Genomic DNA, 22,947 nt, shown 5'->3' with positions numbered 1-22,947 from the left:
AACAAAACTAGGTTTCTAATTCTTGAAATACAGAGAAATCAAGTTACTTAAAAGCAAGAGAAACACTCACAAAAGATTCCAGGAATACATTCTTTTAAATAGATGAAACATCCCGTTAATAAAAATGTTCTTACCTGTAGTCGTTTGGTGGCCTGTCCAAGAGATCTTTCCACAGCTTTAATACCATTTTCCAACCTCAAGCTCTGCTGGCCCTGGATGTCAATCTCACCTTTGACCTTACCAATCTGTCCTTTAACCTCTTCCTCGTTGACTTGTGCCTCCTGAACTTCCCGTTGCAATTTTTCTGCTTCAAGACCACTTTCCATAGTCTGAATTTGTGCCAAATAGTCCTTTAATTTGCTTTCACACTCTGTGATTTTCTGTCTTATTTCTTGAAGTTGATCCTTCAGCTGCTTTTCATTTTCCTGTTCAATCTGTAATTCATTTTCCCAAAATTCTTCCTCCTCAATTTCTACATCATTTCTTTTGATCTTTTGCTCCAGGCGGACAATTTCCTCTTCAAGGTTACAATTATATTTTTGCTCCCAAAATCGTATTTCTATTTCATTAGATTCTAACTGCTTCTCAATGGATTGAAGCTTCTCTGTCTGCAAACGAATCAGTTTCTTCAACTCGTCTGCTGTTGTTTTGCAGTTATTCAACACCTTTTGCTTAAATTCAGATTCTTTACTTTTCCCAAAAATGTCCATCAATCCTTTGGCACCTCCTGTAAATGTCAATGATTTCCTTTTAGGTTCTCTTCTTTTGATTGATTTGTCAATTTGAGGCCTCAGTTTGGCTAAAGGGGGGAGACTCTGCCTGTATAAAGTTCTTTCAGGAATTCGAGCCACACTATCTGAAGTGGGTCGCTCACTGAGAGATGGCCCCGTTCGACGCAGAATTAGCTGTACATCACTAGCGTACTGCCCCCATTTGTTTAAGGATATGATAGGATTTTCATGAGGTGCTAAATGTCTTTCAGTATCTCTCCATTTTTCTATAAGCGTGTATCTTCCAGTTCGACCTAGGCAAGAAAGATAAGAATAAATTGTCTAAGTGGGATATGTAATAGATAAATAATGCAACAGAAAACAGCATTTGACACTTGTTTTGATTAGCATCAAAAGGTCAAAATTTAAGAGTCTTGTCCATGCTGTCTTTAACATCTTTACTGGAAGATCACAAGACACCAAGCCTCCCAAGATATATAACAGCACAAATGATAGGATGTGAATCACATAATACTCTTCAGAGTTGCTTAGAAATTCAACTTGACACTTTTAACCTGATTGAGACTCACACACTTGTCAAATGCCTAACTGCCTAGAACTACTTATTTGGGACAAGACCGAACAAAGTTTCTATTCTAGTCAAAACAGAGGAGTTCGTTAGAATGCCTCACTTACAGCTAACAAGGGCTAGTCCAAGGAACTAGCTAGTACAGCTAAATTTGAATAAAGTTTAGATTTGATGTACAAGTTTCTTTCACATCAGGATCTGGGGAGGCTAGAGATGCCCCTTCTCTTGAGGGGAGATGCATAGCCCAGGGTACCTGCACCTCAGCTCAGATACCTGGAAACTTTCCACACACCTCTGATCAATAAACAAGACACCTAATGAAAACAACTTTTCAAAATAACTTCAGGAAAAAAGAGCAGCCTGAAGAGGCAAAGCCTTGCTCAGTCTTGACAAAAATAGTTTCAAGGATTCTTTAAAAAATTTTAAATTGTTTTTTATTATTAAAAACAAAACAAATCACATTTAAATTAAAAACACATGTTGAATCTATTAATTATAAAGTTAGATAAAGTTTTAGAAGACAGTGTAAAGGTTATAAGCTTGAACTAACTTCTAAATATGTTCACTTAAGATGGGTGGGTATTTTAATTTTCTTAAAAGTGTACATTACTACTTAATATAATTACAACAACAACAACAACAACAAAAACCTGACCATGCCATCTAGCCATTATATGGGCACATATAGCTATTGACTTACCTTTCCTGACTTCTTTTTTAAACGTGATGAACTTCTGAGTCAATAGTATTTCCTCAATTATGTGTCAGGTATCTGAATGTGTAAATAGGAACACCCATGTATGCAATTCAGAAGTAGTACATAAACAATGATTTTGTTCTAAGCATATGACTATGCTGTTCTTTAAGGAAACCTGAGTCTTGTGTGCAGCTCCAGGGTTTTGGAGGCAGAGACTGAGCTTTAATCCTGGGTGAAATTACTCACTGGATAAAAACTTCACTTCTAAAATATCTTACTGATTTTGAATGTCAGATGTAGAAAGTATCTACCACTTTGCTTGGCCCATAGCAGACATTCAGTACATGACTTTAAAAAAATTCTTCTTAAGCACCTTTCAACTATGAGCAAAGCTGGAGAGAACAGAAAGGGCAGGGCTCATGGTTGGAAGGTTTGTGTTAAAATTTGCCATCTGCATGTATTATTTGAACAAATTATTAAATGCCAAGCTTCAGTATCCTTATCTGACACAAAAGTTGTTCTGAAAGTCAGGTGAGAACGTAAAATGTAAAAATGTGTTGTAAAACTGAAGAGTGCTATATAAATATTAGTTACTACCATCAAAGTATTCAGGAAAACTAAGATAATGGAAAAGAAAACCTTTTCACATTGAATTGTTCCTGGAATATAAAAGGTTTCTAGTGATTTTCAGGTTAATACCAACTGTAATTATCCCAAGAAAAACCACATAACATATCTGTACCAAGTGCTTCACAGTTCGGCACTTTGTGTTCCTGGCTCTGCTGCTTATCAACTTTTGGCATCTTGCTCCTCTCTGGACCTCTCTGAACCCATCAGAAAATTGAGGGGTTAGATCAGACAGGTAGAGCTCCCTCCAATTTTATCAGGTCATTAAAGTATCTTTAAAAAGAAAACTGAATCATCATATTATACAAGCTTACTTAAATATTCTAAAGACCCTAATTTAGTCACATTTACATATGAAACTGATTTCCCAATGCTTGATGGTACTGCTTATCCTCTGAGAATGTCTTGGTAGAAGGCTGCAGAGAATTGCTTTTACTGCTGGTGTTGCCTTTCGCTGCATTACGCACATTAGTGCCATTAGGCAAAAAGAAAAAAAATTCATCCAGAAATATAAAAAGGCTTTTTTAAAAAAAGGTAAATGAGAAGAAGCTTCTTCTCAGTAAAGAAAACAATGATGTGAAGAAAGAGCCTACAGAATGGGAGAAAATCTTTACCACAGCTCAGAGCATTAATCTTTAGGATATATAAAGAACTCAAGAAACTCAACACCAAAAAAAACCCCAATCAATAAATGGGCTAAGGAACTGAACAGACACTTCACAGAAGAAGAAATACGACTGATCAACAAACACATGAAAAAATATTCAACATCTCTAGCAATTAGAGAAATGCAAATCAAAACTACATTGAGAGTTCATCTCACCTGAGTCAGAATAGCAATTATCAAGAATATAAGCAACAATAAATGTTGGTGAGGATGTGGGGAAAAAGGTACACTCATACATTGCTGGTGGGATTGCAAATTGATGCAACCATTATGGAAAGCAGTATGGAGATTTCTAAGAGAACTTTGGAATGGACCCACCAGTTGACCCATCTACTACCCACGCCTTGTTTTATACCCCAAGGACTTAAAATCAGCACACTATAGTGATGCAGCCACATCAATGTTTACAGCAGTTCAGTTCACAATAGCCAAACCATGGAGCTAACCTAGATGCCCTTCAACACATGAATGGATAAAGAAAATGTGGTACATACACACAATGGAATATTACTCAGCCTTAAAGAAGAATGAAATTATGGCATTTGCAGGTAAATTCATAGAGCAGAAAAATATCATGGTAAGTGAAATAAGCCAAACCCAAAATACCAAAGATGGAAAGTTTTCTCTGATATGCAGATGCTAATTCACAATAAGGGGGGGGGTGGGGAAAATAGAGGTACTTTGCATTAGGCAGAGGGGAGTGAAGGGAGAGGAGGGGGTACGAGGGTAGAAGGGATAGTATAATGAATCAGACATTATTACCCTACATACACATATGATTACATGATCAGTGTGATTCTATGTTACGTACAACCAGAAGAATGAGAAGTTATACTTCATTTATGTATAATGTGTCAAAATTCATTCTATAGTCATGTATAATTAATTAGATCAACAAAAAGTAAATAAATTGACAGATTTGATTTTATTATAGGAATTGGGCTTTAAATATTTTATATATGATTAAGTCCCATAATCATTATTTCTAATACCCATAGTTAGAAAGGCCCTACATCCTATCTTTCATTTAGATAGATTCAGATTCCTCCTATACAGCTCCTTTAAGGGCATTTAACCAAAGGGATACACTTAGTTCTATCTTGCTTATTGTCTTGATATAACTTTAAAATTAATAGAGATGAATGTTTGTCCAACTATCTGTCTGTTGGGCTATTGCATTTGCTCATTAAGCTATTTTGGCTATCAAGGACTGTGCGCCACTGTCAAATAGGTGTGATCAAATTAAGTGGTGGTAAATAAAATACATTATGCTTTTAAGCAGTGGAAGCAAATGAGACTAGGACTAGTCCCAAGAATCATTTACTTCATATAATGAGCAAACTCACATACAGAGATTTTTAATGCATTAGTGGAATTTTTATTGGGAGACTAACATAAAAGGACATAGGGTTACAAATTACTTTCACCTACCTTAAGTAGATCACTATGAAGTAATGAAAAAATTTGAAAATATATATCAAAACTCAAATATTCAAATGAGTCACTCAGAAATGTTATGTCCTTATTTCAACCACTTAAAAAAAATGACAACCATTTTTACAATTGCTTTTAGAATCATAAAACAAAATTATGACTTAAAAGTCACACCTTATTATTTGTTTGACAAATATATATTGAACACAAAATATTTGTCAGAATTAGTGTCTGACTCTGGAGATACAGGTTTAATTAGATCGCTAACTCGATTTGTAAACTTTAGTGTTAACTGACATTTGATTTTTTTCTTTAGGGTCAATCCTCCCTATTCCAAAGATGAATACTGTACATTATTTTAAAATACAATGACAAAGAACTGATATTAACCCCTTATTAATTTAATGCTATTATACCCTCATGTTTTTGGATATATTAGAAATAATGCCAGTAAAACCTGACTGCTTTTTATCTATGGTGAACAAACTATCCTCTAGCACATTTTTTTAAAAACATCTGGAGCTATATACACTTTGATGAGAATTTAAAAAAATATATTGTGCATTTTAGTATTCTTATGCAGACTAGTGAATATAACTACTCCTCTCCATAATGACTTAGAATTTTATAATGAGTGTTGATTTTTGTAACAGAACTTATGCTGTAGCACTTTATGGTCTGTAAAATGTTTTTGATATTTATATATATATATATCACCTTGATTGATTCTGTGAGTTAAGCAGTATAGCTATTCTGATTCTCAACTTACCAGTAAAGATGACATGCAGACATAACACAAATTTATCAGTGAAATTTTTTACTGTTTTTATTTATACATATGATTACTATAATATATACATATAATAAATATACATCTAGTATAATATTCAAGCCCTTAGAGAAATGACTACCACAAAGCATTTCTCTTGACAGTGATTTAATAAGAGATTATATCTGAGTACACACCAGCTAGTTATACATTTAACCCAAAGCTAAATCATTCCCAGTACAGTTTCCCAGTATGTTGAGAATACTATGTAATCAGGAAATTATTGCCTAATTAGGATGATATAAGCTTACTACTATTGAAAATAATGAAGTTACTGAGGACCTATGATTTAATAGGCATTATGCTGGTTACTTTACTCAAATAATATCAACCAAAGTAATAGGAATACTTATCACCAAAACCCAAGAAGATTCAGGGACTGTTTGTTAATACAGCATAATCTAATCCTTCCTGATTGAGGCATGCTATGAATTACTTGTACTCATAGTTGTTAAAATAATCTTTAATATATGTGGAAAATACAGAAACTATTTAAGATCAAGGATGATTAGATTATTGTTATAAATACAAAAGCTGTAAATGATTACCTTGGTTATAAAAAGTAAGTGTATTTCACCACTAAGATTTTTATTCCTTCTTTCAGTGTAATTCAATCAGTAACTATATTTTCAAATGGTTGTCCATGGAGATTATAGGGATACAGCTAATAAAATAATAGTTAAGAGGAGAGTTCTTGAATCAGACCACTGGCTACAAAAGAATAATAATTAATATCTCTGTGCCTGTTTGACCATCTGTAAAATACAGTCAATAATAGTGCCTTCCCCATGAGATTCTTATGGGGGTGAGGATCAAATGACATGGAAGATTAATTCATGATACAAAAAAGGTGAAAAATGAGATTTTAAAACCCTAAAACGTATATATGAAGAGTATAATCTTTTTTATTAAGGCTCATTCACAGAGGCATTAAAAACATTGCTTTTAGTGTTAAATAAAATTCATAGGAGGTCATTCATTTGGACTTAGCACTAGACCAAATCAAAATGGGGTCACTTAATGCTAAAGTTCCACATCACCAAGCAAAACTAAGTTGTTTCTCTGACCTTCTGAAACATCGGGAGAATGACGGGTAACAGTCAACCCCCACAATAAGCCGGTTTCAGCCAGCATGATGAGAAAGTCCCCTCTGTGTTGACCCTTACTAGGACAGTAATTCTGAAATGACCCATCTGCTTTCTGTACTTTGTTTCTGCCTTCTTCGGCCCCTCTGTCTATAAAACCAAGCTTTCCTGTCCGGCTTATCAGAACACAAATTCTACTTCATAGAATGAGGTGTTACCCAATTCTAGAACTGCAAATAAAGGTAATTAAATTTCTTAAACTAAGTATGCTGTCTTTTGCCATTGACAGTGGTTAATTTTTGGAAATAGGATCAGGAGTGATTCTTTTACCTTCTTTGTATTTTTCTAAATTTCAAAATAATCTATAGTGACTAATATTATTTCATAAATAGATACAAAGTGGATCAGTTTAAAATTTCTAATTTTGATAATTTCCATGTGAAGTTAGGAGTTAAATGTGACAATATAAAATGTATTCCTTTTCTTATATTCTAAAGAAATTAATCTTAGAGATGTCATTGTCATTAGACGGTCATCTTGTTCAGTTTATGATTTACATACAAAACAGAAAAAAAATTAAAAACTTGTTCACTCACTCACAAATATATACTGTGTACTGTGATACATAATAAGAGATATACTTGTTTGTTGTCCCCAGTTTCTGACAAAGAACTTGGAAGACCCTTGGAACGTCCTGAGTAATAGGAGTTATAAGAGCACTTTGTGTATTCATAATAAACCTTTTCAACCTTACTCAAGCTTGTGTCAGTTGGATGACTCTTGGTGGACCCCCAGATAGCTTCAAGATGGGAGATGGTTGCCAGAGGAAATGAACAAGATAGTAGAGAGCTGAAACTTTCTATACCTCTCTTAATCTCAGAGGAAAGGTCTTTGAGACCGAGTTAAACACCAGTGGCCAATGATTTAATCAATCACGGTTCTGTAATGGAGCCTCCATTAAAACCCCCTCAGCGATGAGTTCAGAGACCTCTGGGTCAGTGAACACACTGAGGTGCTGGGAGGGTGGGAGAGGGTGGAGAGGGTCTGGAAGCTTTGTACCCTCCTCTTGGTCCCCTCCTGCACCATTCCTTACCCTATGCATCTCTTTCATTTGATTACTCCTGAATTGTATCCTTTACTATTACTGATTTATAATAATAGACTGGTAATAATTAGTTAAGCCCTTTCCTGAGTTTTTTTTTTTTTTTTTCTTTTTTCCTTGTTTTGTTTTGGTACTAGGGATTGAACTCAGGCACTTGGCCACTGAGCCATATCCCCAGTCCTATTTTTTTGTATTTTATTTAGAGACAGGGTCTCACTGAGTTGCTGCTTAGCACCTTGCTTTTGCTGAGGCTGGCTTTGAGCTCATGATCCTCCTGCCACAGACTCCAGAGCCTCTGGGATTACAGGTGTGCGCCCATCCCTTTCCTGAGTTTTTTGTAATTCTATCACATTATTGAACCTAAAGAAGCAGTGATGGAAAACTCCACTTTATAGATGGTCAGCAGAAGTACAGGTGTCTTGTGACTGGTGTGTGAAGTGGAGGGCAGTCTTGTGAAACTGAGCCCTTGAACTCACTTGATGCTAACTCACTCCAAGAGGATGGTTTCAGAATTGTATTAGATTTGTTGATGGGTTGGTTTTAAGGAAGTAAAGCAAGAAAGGAACTAAAGACAACCCAAAAGTTTTGGATGTAATCAACTAAAAGAAGAGTTCTCATTGTTGAGATGGGTAGAAGGAAGAAATTTGAGGATGGGCAGTAGCTGAGACACAGAGCTTGGGTTTTGACATGTTAAGTCTGAGAGTCCAATCAGTTATCCTCTAGAAATACACTGTCTACTACAAGAGTGTTATCTCATACTAGCCTCACTTAGATTTAATTTAAATTGAAAATTCATTTCTCAGTTACACTAGCCACATTTCAAGTACTCAATAGCTGAATGTGGCTAGGGGCTACCACATTGGAAAGCAGAGATACAACATTTTTATCCTTTCTGAAAGTTCTACTGAATAGGACTGTCCTAGAAAATAAGTTCAACTGAGAACCTATTTTAGGCAAAGCAATGATGTAAGAAAGACAAGAAAGTAAGACCCTCTATACTTTAGAATAATTTTCAGAAAAGAGAAGTAAGTATTAACAGATACTAAAACTAGTAGTATAAAATGTGTGTGTTTGAAAACTGATTTTGTTGGGGCAAACTATATGAAAGGGCTTTTTGAGCAGAGTCTATCACATCATTTTAGTCCCAGCTCCAATCAAGTTGCTTCTATTCAATGCTTGCTCTGACCCCATTTGAAGAAGATATAGGAAACAGATCACAATAAATGGAAACAGAAAAATTCTGAATCACTGATACTTTAAATGGCACCAGGTATCAAAGTTTTGTGGATCAGAAACCTTTTCCCTCAATTGCCTTTACTTTCTCCTCCATTTTCCTTCTCCCCGCCCTAATTTGTTAGTTGGACTTTATTTCTATGTTAAGATTTAAGCTATTTGAGGGCAGAAACACATACTTTTCTTATTTGTGGTTTGGAATACTGTAAAAACAAATGCATTTTCTCTACTATAACTCAATAGAGATGATCTGTCAAAGGCTTTCTGTTCATTTACACATCTGAGATGCAATTTGAACTCTGGAATCCTAATGGCACTTCTAGGAGAGTTTACTCGGGAAACAAAATAGAAAAAAAAAGCCTGGGATTACAATGACTGAACACACACTGAACTCTGGATGCACAGGTAATTTAACTATTTCATACAAAGAAAGTATTTTAATCATGGTTTTATTTTTAGTTATTCTGTCATAATTTGAGAATGTGTCCTACATCCATTGCCTCTGTAATCTGCCAAGGTAGTGAAAGATTAGGGTAGAAAGGATTTATTTCTAGAGTATTAGATACATTCGGCATTTAAAAAAATTAAACTAGATTCTCCTTTTGGCTCTTTTCTAATTCGACTTGACTGATTAGAAGCACTAAGACCAAAGATGTTAGCTATCATATATATTCTCAGATTGCTGGCTTGTGTACATATTTTCATAGTAAATCATTTCGATAGTTTCTGTGGTTTCTTAAAAACAATTTTAACTCTTTGGAGAAAATGACTTCTAAGGTACCTCTCCTCCCCACCACCCCCCTCTCTCTCTCTCTCTCTCACTCTCTCTCTCTCTCTCTCTCACACACACACTCATCCCTTGGTATTTATGGGGGATTGTTCCAGGACCCTACAAATACCAAAATCTATGGATGTCCAAGTCCCTTATTAAAAATGGCATAGTATTTGCATATAAACTGTGACACTGTCCTACATACTATAAATCACCTCCAGATTATTTATAATACTTAATTCAATGTAAATAAACTGTATTGTGTAGAGAATAATGAAAAGGGGAAAAAAGTATGTTCATGTTCAGTACTAGGTGTAACCACTGTACTTCTGATCCAAGGTTAGATGGATCCATGGATGTGGAACTTGTGGATATGGAGGGTTGACTGTATACAGTTGCCACAAAAGGGCATATATGTAGATGCAAACCCCAACCAAACAGTCTACTGTTGTAGCCATAGAAATTTTGGGGTTTTTTGTTTATAGGAGCAATTTTCCCTATTTAATAAATCCCATATTATTTCTTAAAGTAGAAATAAGAAAAAAGAATTACAAATTTTTCACTTAGTATTTAAATTCTGAATATCAAAATCTTTCATTATAAGATAGATATTCAAATATATATCAGAAGCAAATTGAATTTGATGCTTAGAAAATCTGGCAGAACAACAGAAACAAGGATCAATAGCTGTTGGTTAGTTGCCAGTTGAGTCCTTCTCAGAATTCTGCATTCAATGAAGTAGTTATAATACAGAAAAAGAGATATGTGACCAAATTTAGAGGAATATCATAAAATATCCACATTTAGGTTGTCAACTTTTCAAAATAGGTCTTGGACTGAGTTATTGAGAAAGCAAAAGATTCAGGTAAAACTTTTTTGTATGTTCACGAGTAAGAACATTCTTTAGTTCAAGTGGACCAACACATGTCCAGTACATGTGGGCATTCTACCCTTGAAATTCTGTGCAGAAAATGTGGTCACCACACAGACAGATGTGGACTGCAACATACTCAACTACTTGACTTTTACAAAATGTTTTTAAAAGTATTGTCCATGGTTTGATTCCCAAATATAACAGAGCAAAGTTACATGGACCACTGATAATCCTGGTCTTCATTAAGGAAAAAAATGGGGGGGATCACTAAATAAGTTGGTATGAAAGAATATGAAATAAAATTACATGCCTTAATCTTCCCTTCTTTAATAATTAAACACACAAATATTGCATTAATTTCAATACCAGGAAATTTCACTGGATGTGAAAGCCTAGCATTTCCATCAAGCATTCCTTAAATATATTAGAGTGCTGTCTCATTTAAGGGAAATTTTAAAAATGTAAGTATTAAAAGGAAGTCTCTATCTTGGTCGGGCACTACAACCTCTCACAGTGTGCCTGTCACAATGTAGGTGGCAAAGTCAAGCATCTCCATAAGATGCTCAGGTGTGTTGGCTCCTTTCAACCCTGATCTAACTGGACATGCTTCCAATATAAACTTTCAAGACATAAAATAAACTTTTGATAAGGAACTCAGGCAAAGAGGCACCAAGCATGGTGTTGGACACACAATTTCATCATACTATATGTTTGCTAAATAACAGATTTAAGATGTAAATAGAAACTTTAATCCACATTACTGGTTTTATTGAGGCAGGCGTTTATACCCTCATCATATTTCAAAAGGATTTAAGACAACTAATGAATATGCATAAATTATGATAAAGAAAAGCTTAAAATAAATTAGAAGAAAATCTGAAATAGGTAGGAAGATATGATGAACACAGGAGCTGTGGCTAGCAAACATGTACTTGACAACTTCATCTTCACTGTGTCAGATTTAAAAAGTGCACATAATTTTCCTAAAACAGAATGCCGTTATTTCATTTGTTGTATTTACTTTTCTGAAAGTATTCAGAAATTGACAATAGAATTTTTCCTTATGAGGGATTCTGGGAACTAGGAATCTATGTTTTGCTTAAGAAAAATCTTCAGTTTCAGAAATCATTGTTTAGGATAAACACCAGAAGAGAAGATGAGTAATAGGTGGGGGAGGGGAGTATTCCAGGAACAGCATCATCACAGATTCAAATACATTCAAAGAGCAGCAAGTAAAAGTGTGCCTGTGAGATTTATTATGGAACTAAATGAATAAACCCCCAAACCACACACATACACAGCATCCCAAAGAAAAGGTAAAGGACTTTTACCATAGACATCCAAGAGTTCACTTACCTATAGCTTGAGCTAAGGCTATTACAACCTCCTGGCAAGTTGTGACTTCGGTGACCCCACAAACAATCCTCTGAACTCCATCCACCCATACTTTCAGTTCCATGGTGCACTGGCTAGTCACCCAAGGCCCTGACAGTGGTCATTAGGGTGTCAGGTCATGTCTGGCTTCAGGAACACGGAGAAGGCAGAGACTGTAGTCAGCTAAAAAGAGGAAAACATCATTTTTAATAAGGTAAATGTTAATATTTCTTACATAATATCATATAAACATTATATGAAACTAATTTTAACATATCATGATCCTCCTACTATAAAAGTCCATATGTACTTATTTTACAGAACTAAAGTCAGCAGCACAAATGCAATTATAGCCACCTAGCGTGACACTGTTCATGTTATTACTACTTTTATAATAATGATTTTAGTTATGTGTCCTTGGGTTAAAAATTCTTATTTACTTGATCAAGCCCTACTGCTCAATGTATATGCTGTTTTTCTGTCCATTTCCCTCAAATTCTTTTGTTAGGATAGTTTCTGAGTTAAAAGAAACAAAAGAAAAAACAGTTCCTGTCATTCCTGGAATCATAAATGACTGAACCAATCCCACCGGCTTGCCAGCTCTAAATATTAACACTTGTCAAAAACATTTGTCAAGGTGTCCTGCTAATGCAAGTTGCACTCCTTTGTTAAGTGTGTGCCTGGCCTCCCCACAAGACTGAGGGAATGGTCTTTACCACTGAGTACTCCCACTAAGCACCGCAGGAGGACAGGTGTGCAAAAAATCTCAGTTGAAGGAAACAAGTTCCTTGGGTGGCTGGCCCCATGTGTGAACTGCTTATCCTTTTCTCATAGCTGGGCTTGATAATTTTACTGAATAAGAAGATTGATACAAACACAGACCATCACCATTTGTTGTATTTGCTGTGCTAAACCAGTACTTAATTTTTTATTTGGCTAGATTATATACCAAACATTCTCATGTCATCAAATCAAATGCCTTGATTTCTTCTACTGGTAATGATTTGAATGGTTTAAGTCTGCACAATTCTTTTCTTGTGAGTTTTCAAAATCTCAACTTTTCCTGAGTCAAATATTTTATCAACTAGGATTTATGTTGTTTATCCATTGTTTTTTGGTTTTCCTATTTCTTTGTTGTTTTAGAAAAGAGCATTAAAGTTTATGAGATGTAATAAACATTGATTTAATTAAGAGTACATTTGGATTAGTTTTAAGGTTTATAATGGTACTGATGTTTCACAATTAAAGACCTTTTAAAAAGCTTGCTAAAAAATACTAAAAACTTTTCTTAGAAAATAGTATTTACTATGAACAGTGGCTTTCCCCCTTTTACATCTTCTTAAAGGACCTAAGACAGTTATAGGCCACCTAGTCACCTGGGTGTTAAGTTAGAACATGTGCAATGGAAAGAGGATAAATTGTATCACTTCTTCCAGAGAAGGTGCAGAAATTCTTTTTGTCATCATGAAAACAGGAAAGGACTGACTGAATAATAACTTCCCAGGATACTGCTTCAGGTCTTTACCTATAATGCAGTGCCAAAGAAGTTTCAGAAACCCCTATATTTGCTTTTATTGGTTCCTTTTAGATATAAATGACAACCGAATATACTATGACATAATTACAAGAGCATGGAATATAATTTGTTCTACTTAAGTCCCCAGTATTTCCCCTTCCCCACCCTTCCTCCCATGCTCTGTTCCCTTCCCTCTACACTCTACTATTCAGAAATTCCTACATTATACACAGAAAGGGCCTTGCTTCCAATGACCAGCTGATTCTCATTACCATGTTTCTAGTTACAAGGTCTTTTGAGATTTTAACAGTCCTGAGAAAAAAGGTTCCAAAGTCAAAGAAATGTAAGAAACTCCATAAACAAAGTTAAAAGTTTCTTTACAGCTAGACTTCTCTGAGCCTCCAAAAGACTGTGAGCACTCTAAGCTTCAAGAAGGAGCTGCACATGCAGCTGTCCCCACTCACCTGGAGGACACACAGGGAAAGGAAACAGTCAGTTGTGACCCTTCAGGTTCTGACTTACTAGGTTCTCTATTTACTAAAAATAGAACATGCATATTCTTTCCTGGGAAAAGATTCAGGTATCAAAAAGTGGTCAAACATTAATGTATTGCTTTATCACATTTTTTAAAACATTGAATTAAAGTCTACTTAATATCTCAACCCTTATTCTTCACTAAAAAAAATCCTGAACTTGAAAAACCTACCAAAAAAGTTCCCCTCCCTCCAAAGAAACCTGTCATTTAAAAGAAACCTCTGGGACTCACTGTTTTTTTGTTTTGTTTTTTAAAATAGTAGAACACTTAGCACATTTTCGAGTGCACAATACAGCACTGTTAACTGAAGGCACAATGCTGCACAGGAGATCTCCAGAATTCAAGTAATCTTGTATAACTGAAACTTTATACCCAGTGAACAGCAACTGCCAACTACCTCCTGCTCCAACCCTTGACAAGCACCATTCTATTTCCTTTTTCTTCAAATGTGACTACAGTAGGTACCTCACTTAAGTTCTGTATTCTTATTTAGACCTTAGCATACTACCACATACTTTCTTATCTGGATTATCTGTTTCACTTTGAACTCTTAATCATTAAGTGAATATAAACCAAACATAAGTGTCATGCACATCTATTACATATTATAGAGTAAGTAATCTTGTGGGAAAACACGGAGCATAAAGAATACTGTTTAGTAAAATAAACGTGCAGGCTTATATTCAAGTTTTTGAACAGACTTTCTAGCAAGGCTCATCAAACCAGGAAGACCAACATTGCAGTTTTCTTTTGTCTTTTATACTTGGAACCTTAAGGATGGTAGGAAAGGTCTTACTGGGTCAGATCAATGGCCTGGCCTGCCCCAGATTTTATTTATAGGAGAGTCACTATTTTTAAGAGAACACAATTTCTGTTGGGTTTTAAGTTGTACTGATAATCATCCCTAACTTCCCTAAAAATCATAGTTGTTTTATTAGCCATCTGAAGAATCTGCTTCTCCATCCTCCCAGAAAAAGCCTGTAGTGCTCCTCTCTAGGAGCTGTAGCCCTGATCTTTCCTTCAACCCTCTCAGTCCAAGAGCTCTTTTCTTCAACCCTCTGAAGTTCCTATAGCTCTATGCCCAGTCCCAGAACTCCGTTAGAGGGGAAAATGAAGTCCTAAGGTGCACTGTAGGTGCATGTGGTAGACTAGTCATCACTAAAACTGAGAACCTGGGGAATAAAGGACTTCAGCATTCCAGTTACAATTTGGAATAAATTTGTCCATGGAAAAATGATATAGTTAAATGAAATGGAAAGTGATGTAGTTAAAAGTAAGGTTCTACTGCAAGGGTATTAATATAGTGCACTTAAGTGTTTCCATGATGAGGTTTCTATAGTCAAATGACCATTATTTTAATAATTTTTATTCAAGTACACGCTATTAGGGAACAAAGGTTCTTTATTTTTTATTTATTTATTTTTTATGTGGTCCTAAGAATCAAACCCAGTGCCTCACACATGCTAGGCAAGCCCTCTATCACTGAGCCACAATCCCAGTCCGGGAACAAAGGTCCTTTAGCAAAGAACCATGCTTCATTTAAAAGCCTACCTGGATTAAGCACCTGCATTTGTGGAGACATTTTCCCACAAGATCAATGCTTTAATTAAGGAATAACAGTCAACCTCCTTATTTCCAAATTCTACATTTGTGAATTTGCCTACTTCCTAAAACTCATTACTGGTGCTTTCGTGGTTATTCAAGGATATGTAGAGTAGTGAAAAATCTCAGCTGCCTGACACGTTCCCAGCTAAGTCTGAACCAGGAGCCACTCTGCCTTTTTGCTTTTCTGCTCTCACACTGTCAGTAAGTGTCCTTTCCTCAATAGATTGAGTGCCATATTTGTGTGTGTGTGTGTGTGCGTGTGTGAGCGTGCGCGCATGCCTGAGTGTGTTTTGGTGATTTTACTATTTAAAGTGCCCGCCCCCCAACCCCTGCCACAGTGCTGGAATGCTGTCTAGTGCTTATGGGGCAAGGAAGCTAAGATGTGACATAGAAAAATGAATGTTAGATAAGTTTTGTCAATGTATGAGTTGTAATGCTGTCCGCTGGGAGTTCAATGTTAATGAATCAACAAAATATGTTAGATACACTGTCTTTAAACAGAAAAACATCTAAAACAAGGGTATGTATTGATTAATTTACAAAAATGTTGTGACCAAAGGTTCACAGGAAACTCTCAGTACTCACTAATTGAATGCTCGAGTCAACCTTATAGGATATAATACGTTGTGACAACTGTCTATTTTACATATATATAAAATATCTTTTTTATATATAATATATATCTTTTATAGATGAGAGAGAGAGAGAGGTGTGGGGCGGGGGGGAACGCACCGGGTCTCACTAAGTTTCGTAGAGCCTTGCTAAGTTGCTGAAGCTAAGACCTTGAACTTGTGATCCCCCTGCTTCAGCCTCCTGGCTTGCTGGGATTACAGGTATGCACCACTATGCCCAGCTTGACTGTATATTTTTAAATATTATAACTTCCTTGTAATGGCAACGATAAATCTGTTGAGCAAATGCAATTACTCCCTGGACAACAGAAGAAAACACACAAGCAGCTTATGATCAATTTTAATACTTAAGGAGATAAAACCCAGCAAGACAAAGTCTGATACTCCACAGCACAGAAGTCAGCCAAACTGTTAAACTTATTCAGCAATTTGGGGTGGGGGCATGATGTGAAGAAAAGAGAGAAAATGCCTATAAAATATGCTGCTGAACTATAGGATACAAATTACCATTTTTCGAAAACTAAGCCTATATATAAAATGAGAAATATGTGCTAGCCCCGCTAATGTACGTTGAAGGACCCAGAAGTGATGATGGCTATACTATTTAAGTTTTACTTATACGGACAATATAGAACAAAGAAAAAAATTTAATAGTCTAGCTTTTTTCTTTCCCTATGTGAAAAGTCTTCCCTGACACCAGTAACCCATTTTTCCTAAAGATGGGTTTGATATTTTCTTTTAGAGATTTGTCTAAATCGTAGGATTTCTTCTTTGATGGTATGTTTTTAACATTCTCAATTCTAACCAATCTGTGTTTACACATTATTAAATAAAATAAACCCATGTTTCTTTTTTAATTATTCATTCTCCTCAGGTGATAACATTCAAATACATTCAGTGACTTAACAATGCCAAAATATGAATGATCAAGTGACTTCTGCAATTATGGCAACTCCCATAACTGGCACGAGTACTTTTCATGTACAGCCAACAAAATGAGTATCTGATGGTCAGATTTGTTTTTCAGGATCAACAAACTATTCTAGGTTTGTGAAATAATGTTCAGCTTTATTTTGACAGTCCTAAATAAAGTGTGTTTGAATATGTGATTATTTTAACTCCTGCCTTAAATTCAAAAGTAAAACTTCTTAGAGATTTCCTGCATTTTCTTAAGATTTGAACAGCTAGAAACTATGTCATAGAATAAACCATTTTATTTCAAGGCAGTGTTGTTCAGTGGAAACAGCATGCTCTGAGCTTCAGATCCTAGGCTCTACTTACTGTGGGATTTAAGTCAGGATGCATGACTTTCCAGGTGGCACTTGTGAGAAATGGAATGAGGTAATGTCTTGTAAAAATATACCTAGTGCAGGGTTTGGCACATAGTATGATATTTTTGAATATGGGAATGAAAATTCTAACTTTTAAAAATTATAAACTTTCTTAATTCAGAAGGGAAAATGAACATCAAAGCAAAATTCTGAATCATATCATGTCCCTAAGAAGACCAACAACCTCAAAAATTTTAAATGAACATTAAAAATGGTAATCCATATTTAAAAGTTCCAATCACATTTAGCATTAAACATGCTATGAGTCTAGATAAAGTTACTTGCATGAGAATACTGATCCTTTTATTAACAAGTATCTTTTACCCTTAAAACAAACTTCTTAAATGAATATAAGTAGTAACTTTAGTTTTTTACTTAGCATCAAATTTAGCAATACTAGGGTTATTACCTTCAGTTAAGTTATTTCAAAACTCAGCTCCAGATAGCTTTCTGGAGGTAGCTTGCTATTTTCTTAAATCAAATACTATATTAAACCCATATCTACAACTCTTCCATAAGCAGAGATACTAACCAACAGTTCTCAAAACAGTTCAAAAAATGTTTGGCAGCACAGTACTTTGCAGAATAACTAAAGGATGACACTTATTTCTAAATTAACAATTTGGGAAATATTGGCCTGCCAAATAAGTCTCAAGTAGACATATGGGATTTTTATGTAATAGGTATAATTTAAGGAAAATGAAAATCTTTACAATTATCCATTTTAAAAAACAGATGTGTATCCAATAACAAAGGTTACTCTAAAAACTTAGCTCTACTTCAAAATAACTCCTCTTACTTGTCCAATATATTAACTGACAGCATTAAAAAGTTTACTTCCTATTCCTCCCAAGTTACTTTTTGTAAGTTCATTCTAATATCCAAAGGGAATCTAAGAACATATTCATTACACTGAATTGTTCTTTGATTTCTGACAGAAGAGCACTAATAAGCAAGTATTTGGCTTGGGGTTTTAAGCCTGAAATATTATACCTAAGGGGATGGAAGAAGGCAGCACAGAGGGAAGCTGGAGAGCTGTGGGTGGTATGTGGCAATAGCCACTTCACAGATGAAGGAATGTCATGAAAGTTACAGAAGCAAACAAAGAACAACACAGAGATGCACAATGTGGCCTAGGCCAAGGTCTTTGATTGCAAGCAATTCCTGATGGTTCTAATCACTCCAGCAGTGGTAGCTCTAAGTCAACTCTAACTGAAATGCCACCATTCCACAAATGTCACTATTCTCAGGACATGCCATCTTTCTTCTTTTCCTTCTGGTCTACCATTCCAGCTTTGTCATACTCTTCTCAAGTCACACCCCTATCAACAAAGCCCCCAAATCCATTTGGCTCTACATGGTGAGGGCTCAAAGGAAGCTGTGGACTCTTCATGCTTAAGATGTCAGAGACGGGTAGGCACATGATACTACTTTCTTTGTGTCTAAAGTTTAGTCTACTAGTCCATGTTGTATTATCACAGTGCAACACTGGGGGCAGGCTAACTTTGTAAAGAAAAGAGGTTTATTGAGCTCAGAGTTTTATAGGTACAAAGTTCTGTATTGGGTGGTTCCACGGTTTGACCTCTGGTGAGGTCCTTTTACTGTGGATGGTGTCACATTAGGTGGGAGGATGAGCAGGAGGAAGTGATCATATTTGGAACTAAACAAGAAGCAAGAGGCTGGGTGTGCCAGGTTCCAGCTTTTCTAACAGTCCAGTTAGTCTGGTCAGAACTAACCAGAATCCCATAAGCAATATCTTAATTTCTTTAAAGGACATGCCCTCAACTGACCACAGGATCTCCCACCTAAACCCATCTCTTAAAGATCCACACTGTCTCCTGATATCACCACCCTGGGAACCAAGCCTCTGTATTCAAACCATGGTAATCACTCATTTCAGAGAGTTCACTGAAACCACAAGGATAAGACATCTTGCCTTTCACAGCTAGCAATGTACTGGCATCCACTAGTCCCATCCAATCATTTCATAGACCATGGAAGGCTGAGGCCTAGCAAATTATATCACTGGAACAAGGTCAAAGGAACAAGTGTTAGCAAAGCCAATCTTTGAAATAATATTAATTTAGTTATTCAGAAACATGAAGTTAAATAATTAAATTTTGTATATACTGATATATAATACCTATTTCAGAAGATGTTGAAGAAGCTGTTTTTGTAAAGAGTTATTATAGACATTAGAATGGCATGAAAAAGCTCTGTCATCTGGTTTTGCTAATTTTTTGTTTATGGAAAGTGAAACAACATGAGATATTAGGATTTTACTGTACTGGCACAAAAGTTTTTAAATAAGAAATATAAACACCACTGGGTTCTATTTCTTGATGTAGTATTTTTAAAAAGGAATATTAAAAACCATCTGTTTCACAATTATACCTTCTGTTAGGGTCCCCATCTACTTCGTGGCCCTCTAGAGATAGAGTGAAGTATGTGTGTAGTGCCAAATTTTGTGATGGCTTAACTTCCATTAGTGCTTTCAGAAGCAGGATGAGAGACTAAACCCTTAAAGTCTTAATGTGAAAAATCCGGAACTCTAGCGTCGATTAAGTCATGCTATCTCTACAGGTGTTATGACAAGGTTCTCTTTCAGTAATCATTAGAAGACTTGCAGTGAGCAATAATGTTACAATGTGCTTCTACTTAAAAAGTTACTCAAACTTGGAGATATATAAAAGGTAGATTTAAGTACAAATAGACTTGTAGTATTTCTCCTTGAGCTTTGGTACATTCATTGTAAACCAGTCAATCAAAGGCAATGAGTTCTTGTTTTTACTCAATATATTAACAACAAGGATAAGTAGTTAGGAGCTGGGGTTGTAGCTCAGTGATAGAGTGCTTGCCTAGCATGTGTGAGGCACGGGTTTCGATCCTCAGCACAATATAAAAATAAATAAATAAAATAAAGGTATTGTGTCTATCTACAAATAAAAGATTAAAAAAAAGAATAAGTCGGCACTCACAGAACTCCTATTAGGTGACAGATGCCATATTAGCTATTATTTTATACACATACACACATTTAATTCTTTCAATACTCATTTATAGCTTTTTGTGCATAAATTATTGCTAAACAAATGAGGAAACCAAGGCACATAGAAACCAGATCCTCAGCCAAGTCAACCAGTAAGCGGTAGCTCCAAATCTGATAATGCTCACAACAAAGTTACTTATGTTTATGAAGTAGTTATTAGTAAAATTTACAAGGACATTAGTCATCAGTATTCCTGAAAGTAATCAAGTAGATGAGACCACATTAGCTATAAATTCCAACAAAGTGGAATGATTTAGTCCCATTAGTGCCACAAAACTGAGAAGTACAGAGTTCATATTCAATAATCAAATCAGACTTAATAAGAAATATATGACCCTTGAGGTTCCTGATGAAAACTCCTCCGAATATCCCTCAACTCAACAAAGCAGGAACTAGAGCTAGAGTCTCAATCCAAATGTTATCTGATCCCCAAAGTCTAGGTCCTTTCCACTGTAAGCTGCTAAAGGCAAAACCATTTTTATTCTCCACACCTAAACTGATATAGGCCACTTCCTTAGTGACTTTTATGTCGGAGTGATGGCAAGTTATGTTCATTACTTGATATAATACATCTAGTTTCTGAATTCAATATTTAAAATAAATTTTAAGGTTTTGCAGTGAAACTCAGCACTTTAGGGAGGATGACAATGGACTTCTCATTCATGACGTCATATATAAGAAGTGATCAGTTCTGACTAACAAGTTCATTTTTATAATGCCAATAAAGCAAATGTGAAAACTTCCAACAAAATATCTTTTTTGTGTGTTTTGTGTGTATGTGTGTGTATGTGTGTGTGTTTATGTGTATGTTTGGTACTAGAGATTTAACCCAGGGATACTCTACCACTGATCTACATTCCCAGTCCTTTTTATTTATTTATTTATTTATTTATTTTGAGACAGGGTATCACTAGGTTGTCCAGGCTGACCTCTAACCTGCTATCCTCCTTTCTAAGCCTATAGAGTCTCTGAGAGTACAGGCATGTGTCACTGTGCTCAGAAACATTGTTCATTCTTAAGACTACAGTGTTGACTTCAAATAGCCAAACTTCATATGCCAAAACATCTTTCTTTGGAGGTATTTATTTCTAAGCTAAATTAGTACATAATTATTTCAAAGACAAAATAAAATATTTTTGAGGAAATAATAACAAAACATATACACATGACAGAAGAATATTGGAGCTCTTGAGTCCTGGGTCAAAGTTGTTGCCTGGGTCAAAGTTGTTGCCCATAATACTTTTACTAAACTTCATTTTAAGATTTAATTAACACAGTATATAAAGCAGTAAATGTTTCTTAAAATTTCATTATTATATTTAATCAGTTGACAAAATACCAAGTATTTTAAGAGCCTGGAAACCAGAAATTATATTTGGCAAAAGCAACCATGCAAGAGTATTTGTTAAACTGGAACTATTTCATTTCATTGAGAATTTAAAAAAAGCATCTATTGAACAAGTTGAAAGCACAATAAGTTTTCTGTTAATCTTTAAGAGGCAAGAATAATTCTGCTTATCCTATTGTTTTCTGAAGAAAATCTAAGTCAATTAAATAATTAAATCTCTGACATGCAAATAAAGGTGTATCCTTAGTGATATTTTAAAGTAAAGGTATTTTCCATTACATCAAAATTTATCACAGGCTAATTAATATAATGAAATAATGCTACTATTCCCCAAAGCCATACTTCATCCTTCATATTACCTTTGGTTGCCATTCTCTTTAAAGACACAATGTGTGCTGCTCTGCAATTAGTTGGGAGTGTTTTGAGTTTCAAATGATCCTAGAAAGTGTTATACTAATTTATTGGTATCCAATATTACTGAAGAAGATAGATGCTAAGTTTGAGACGTGCACTGTAAAATTTTAGGGCAAAGAACCTGATATTCATTGTAAATATCATCACTGATTCTGATTAAAGTGGTATTCTAGTTGATAATAACCTATTGATAGAACTGAGTTTTGGCCTAGTCACTACCCTTCATTGAAACTACAGTGTCAGGTGAAGATGAATGTGACTTTTCAATTAGCAGTTAGATTAGAGGAAACCTAGAGTATAGGAATATGAATGGCCCAACTGTAGGGTAAAAATGATGAATCAATTTAAATACCAGCGCACTTTCCAAATCAACTGTTTATATAAATGGGGGAACCCCTAGTTTTTGTTGTATTTAAATAAATATATTTGCATTTCACTAGTATATCCATAGTATCTTTATATTTCAACAAGCACTACATTTTCAAGTAGAAAGCAAAGCTCAAGCACTACTAAAGTAGACATCC

At 35.2% G+C, this 22,947-nt stretch overlaps 1 protein-coding gene across 2 annotated transcripts in view; it reads right to left on the bottom strand.

Moving 5' to 3' along the window:
- Positions 1-22,947, bottom strand: part of Rassf8 (Ras association domain family member 8) — a 121,340-nt gene that overhangs the window by 5,869 nt on the left and 92,524 nt on the right. For both annotated transcript variants that reach the window (XM_047548964.1, XM_047548963.1), the window contains exons 2-3: positions 11,976-12,176; positions 135-1,024 (exon numbers count right to left, since the gene is read on the bottom strand). In XM_047548964.1, the coding sequence (XP_047404920.1) occupies positions 135-1,024; positions 11,976-12,078 (993 nt within the window). In that variant the 5' untranslated portion in view covers positions 12,079-12,176. The remainder of the gene's footprint in view (positions 1-134; positions 1,025-11,975; positions 12,177-22,947) is intronic.

The sequence above is a fragment of the Sciurus carolinensis genome, chromosome 4, assembly GCF_902686445.1.
Source record: "Sciurus carolinensis chromosome 4, mSciCar1.2, whole genome shotgun sequence".
Taxonomy (NCBI): domain Eukaryota; kingdom Metazoa; phylum Chordata; class Mammalia; order Rodentia; family Sciuridae; genus Sciurus; species Sciurus carolinensis.
Note: the sequence above shows the minus strand (reverse complement) of the source record. Positions and strands in the feature narration are given on the sequence as shown.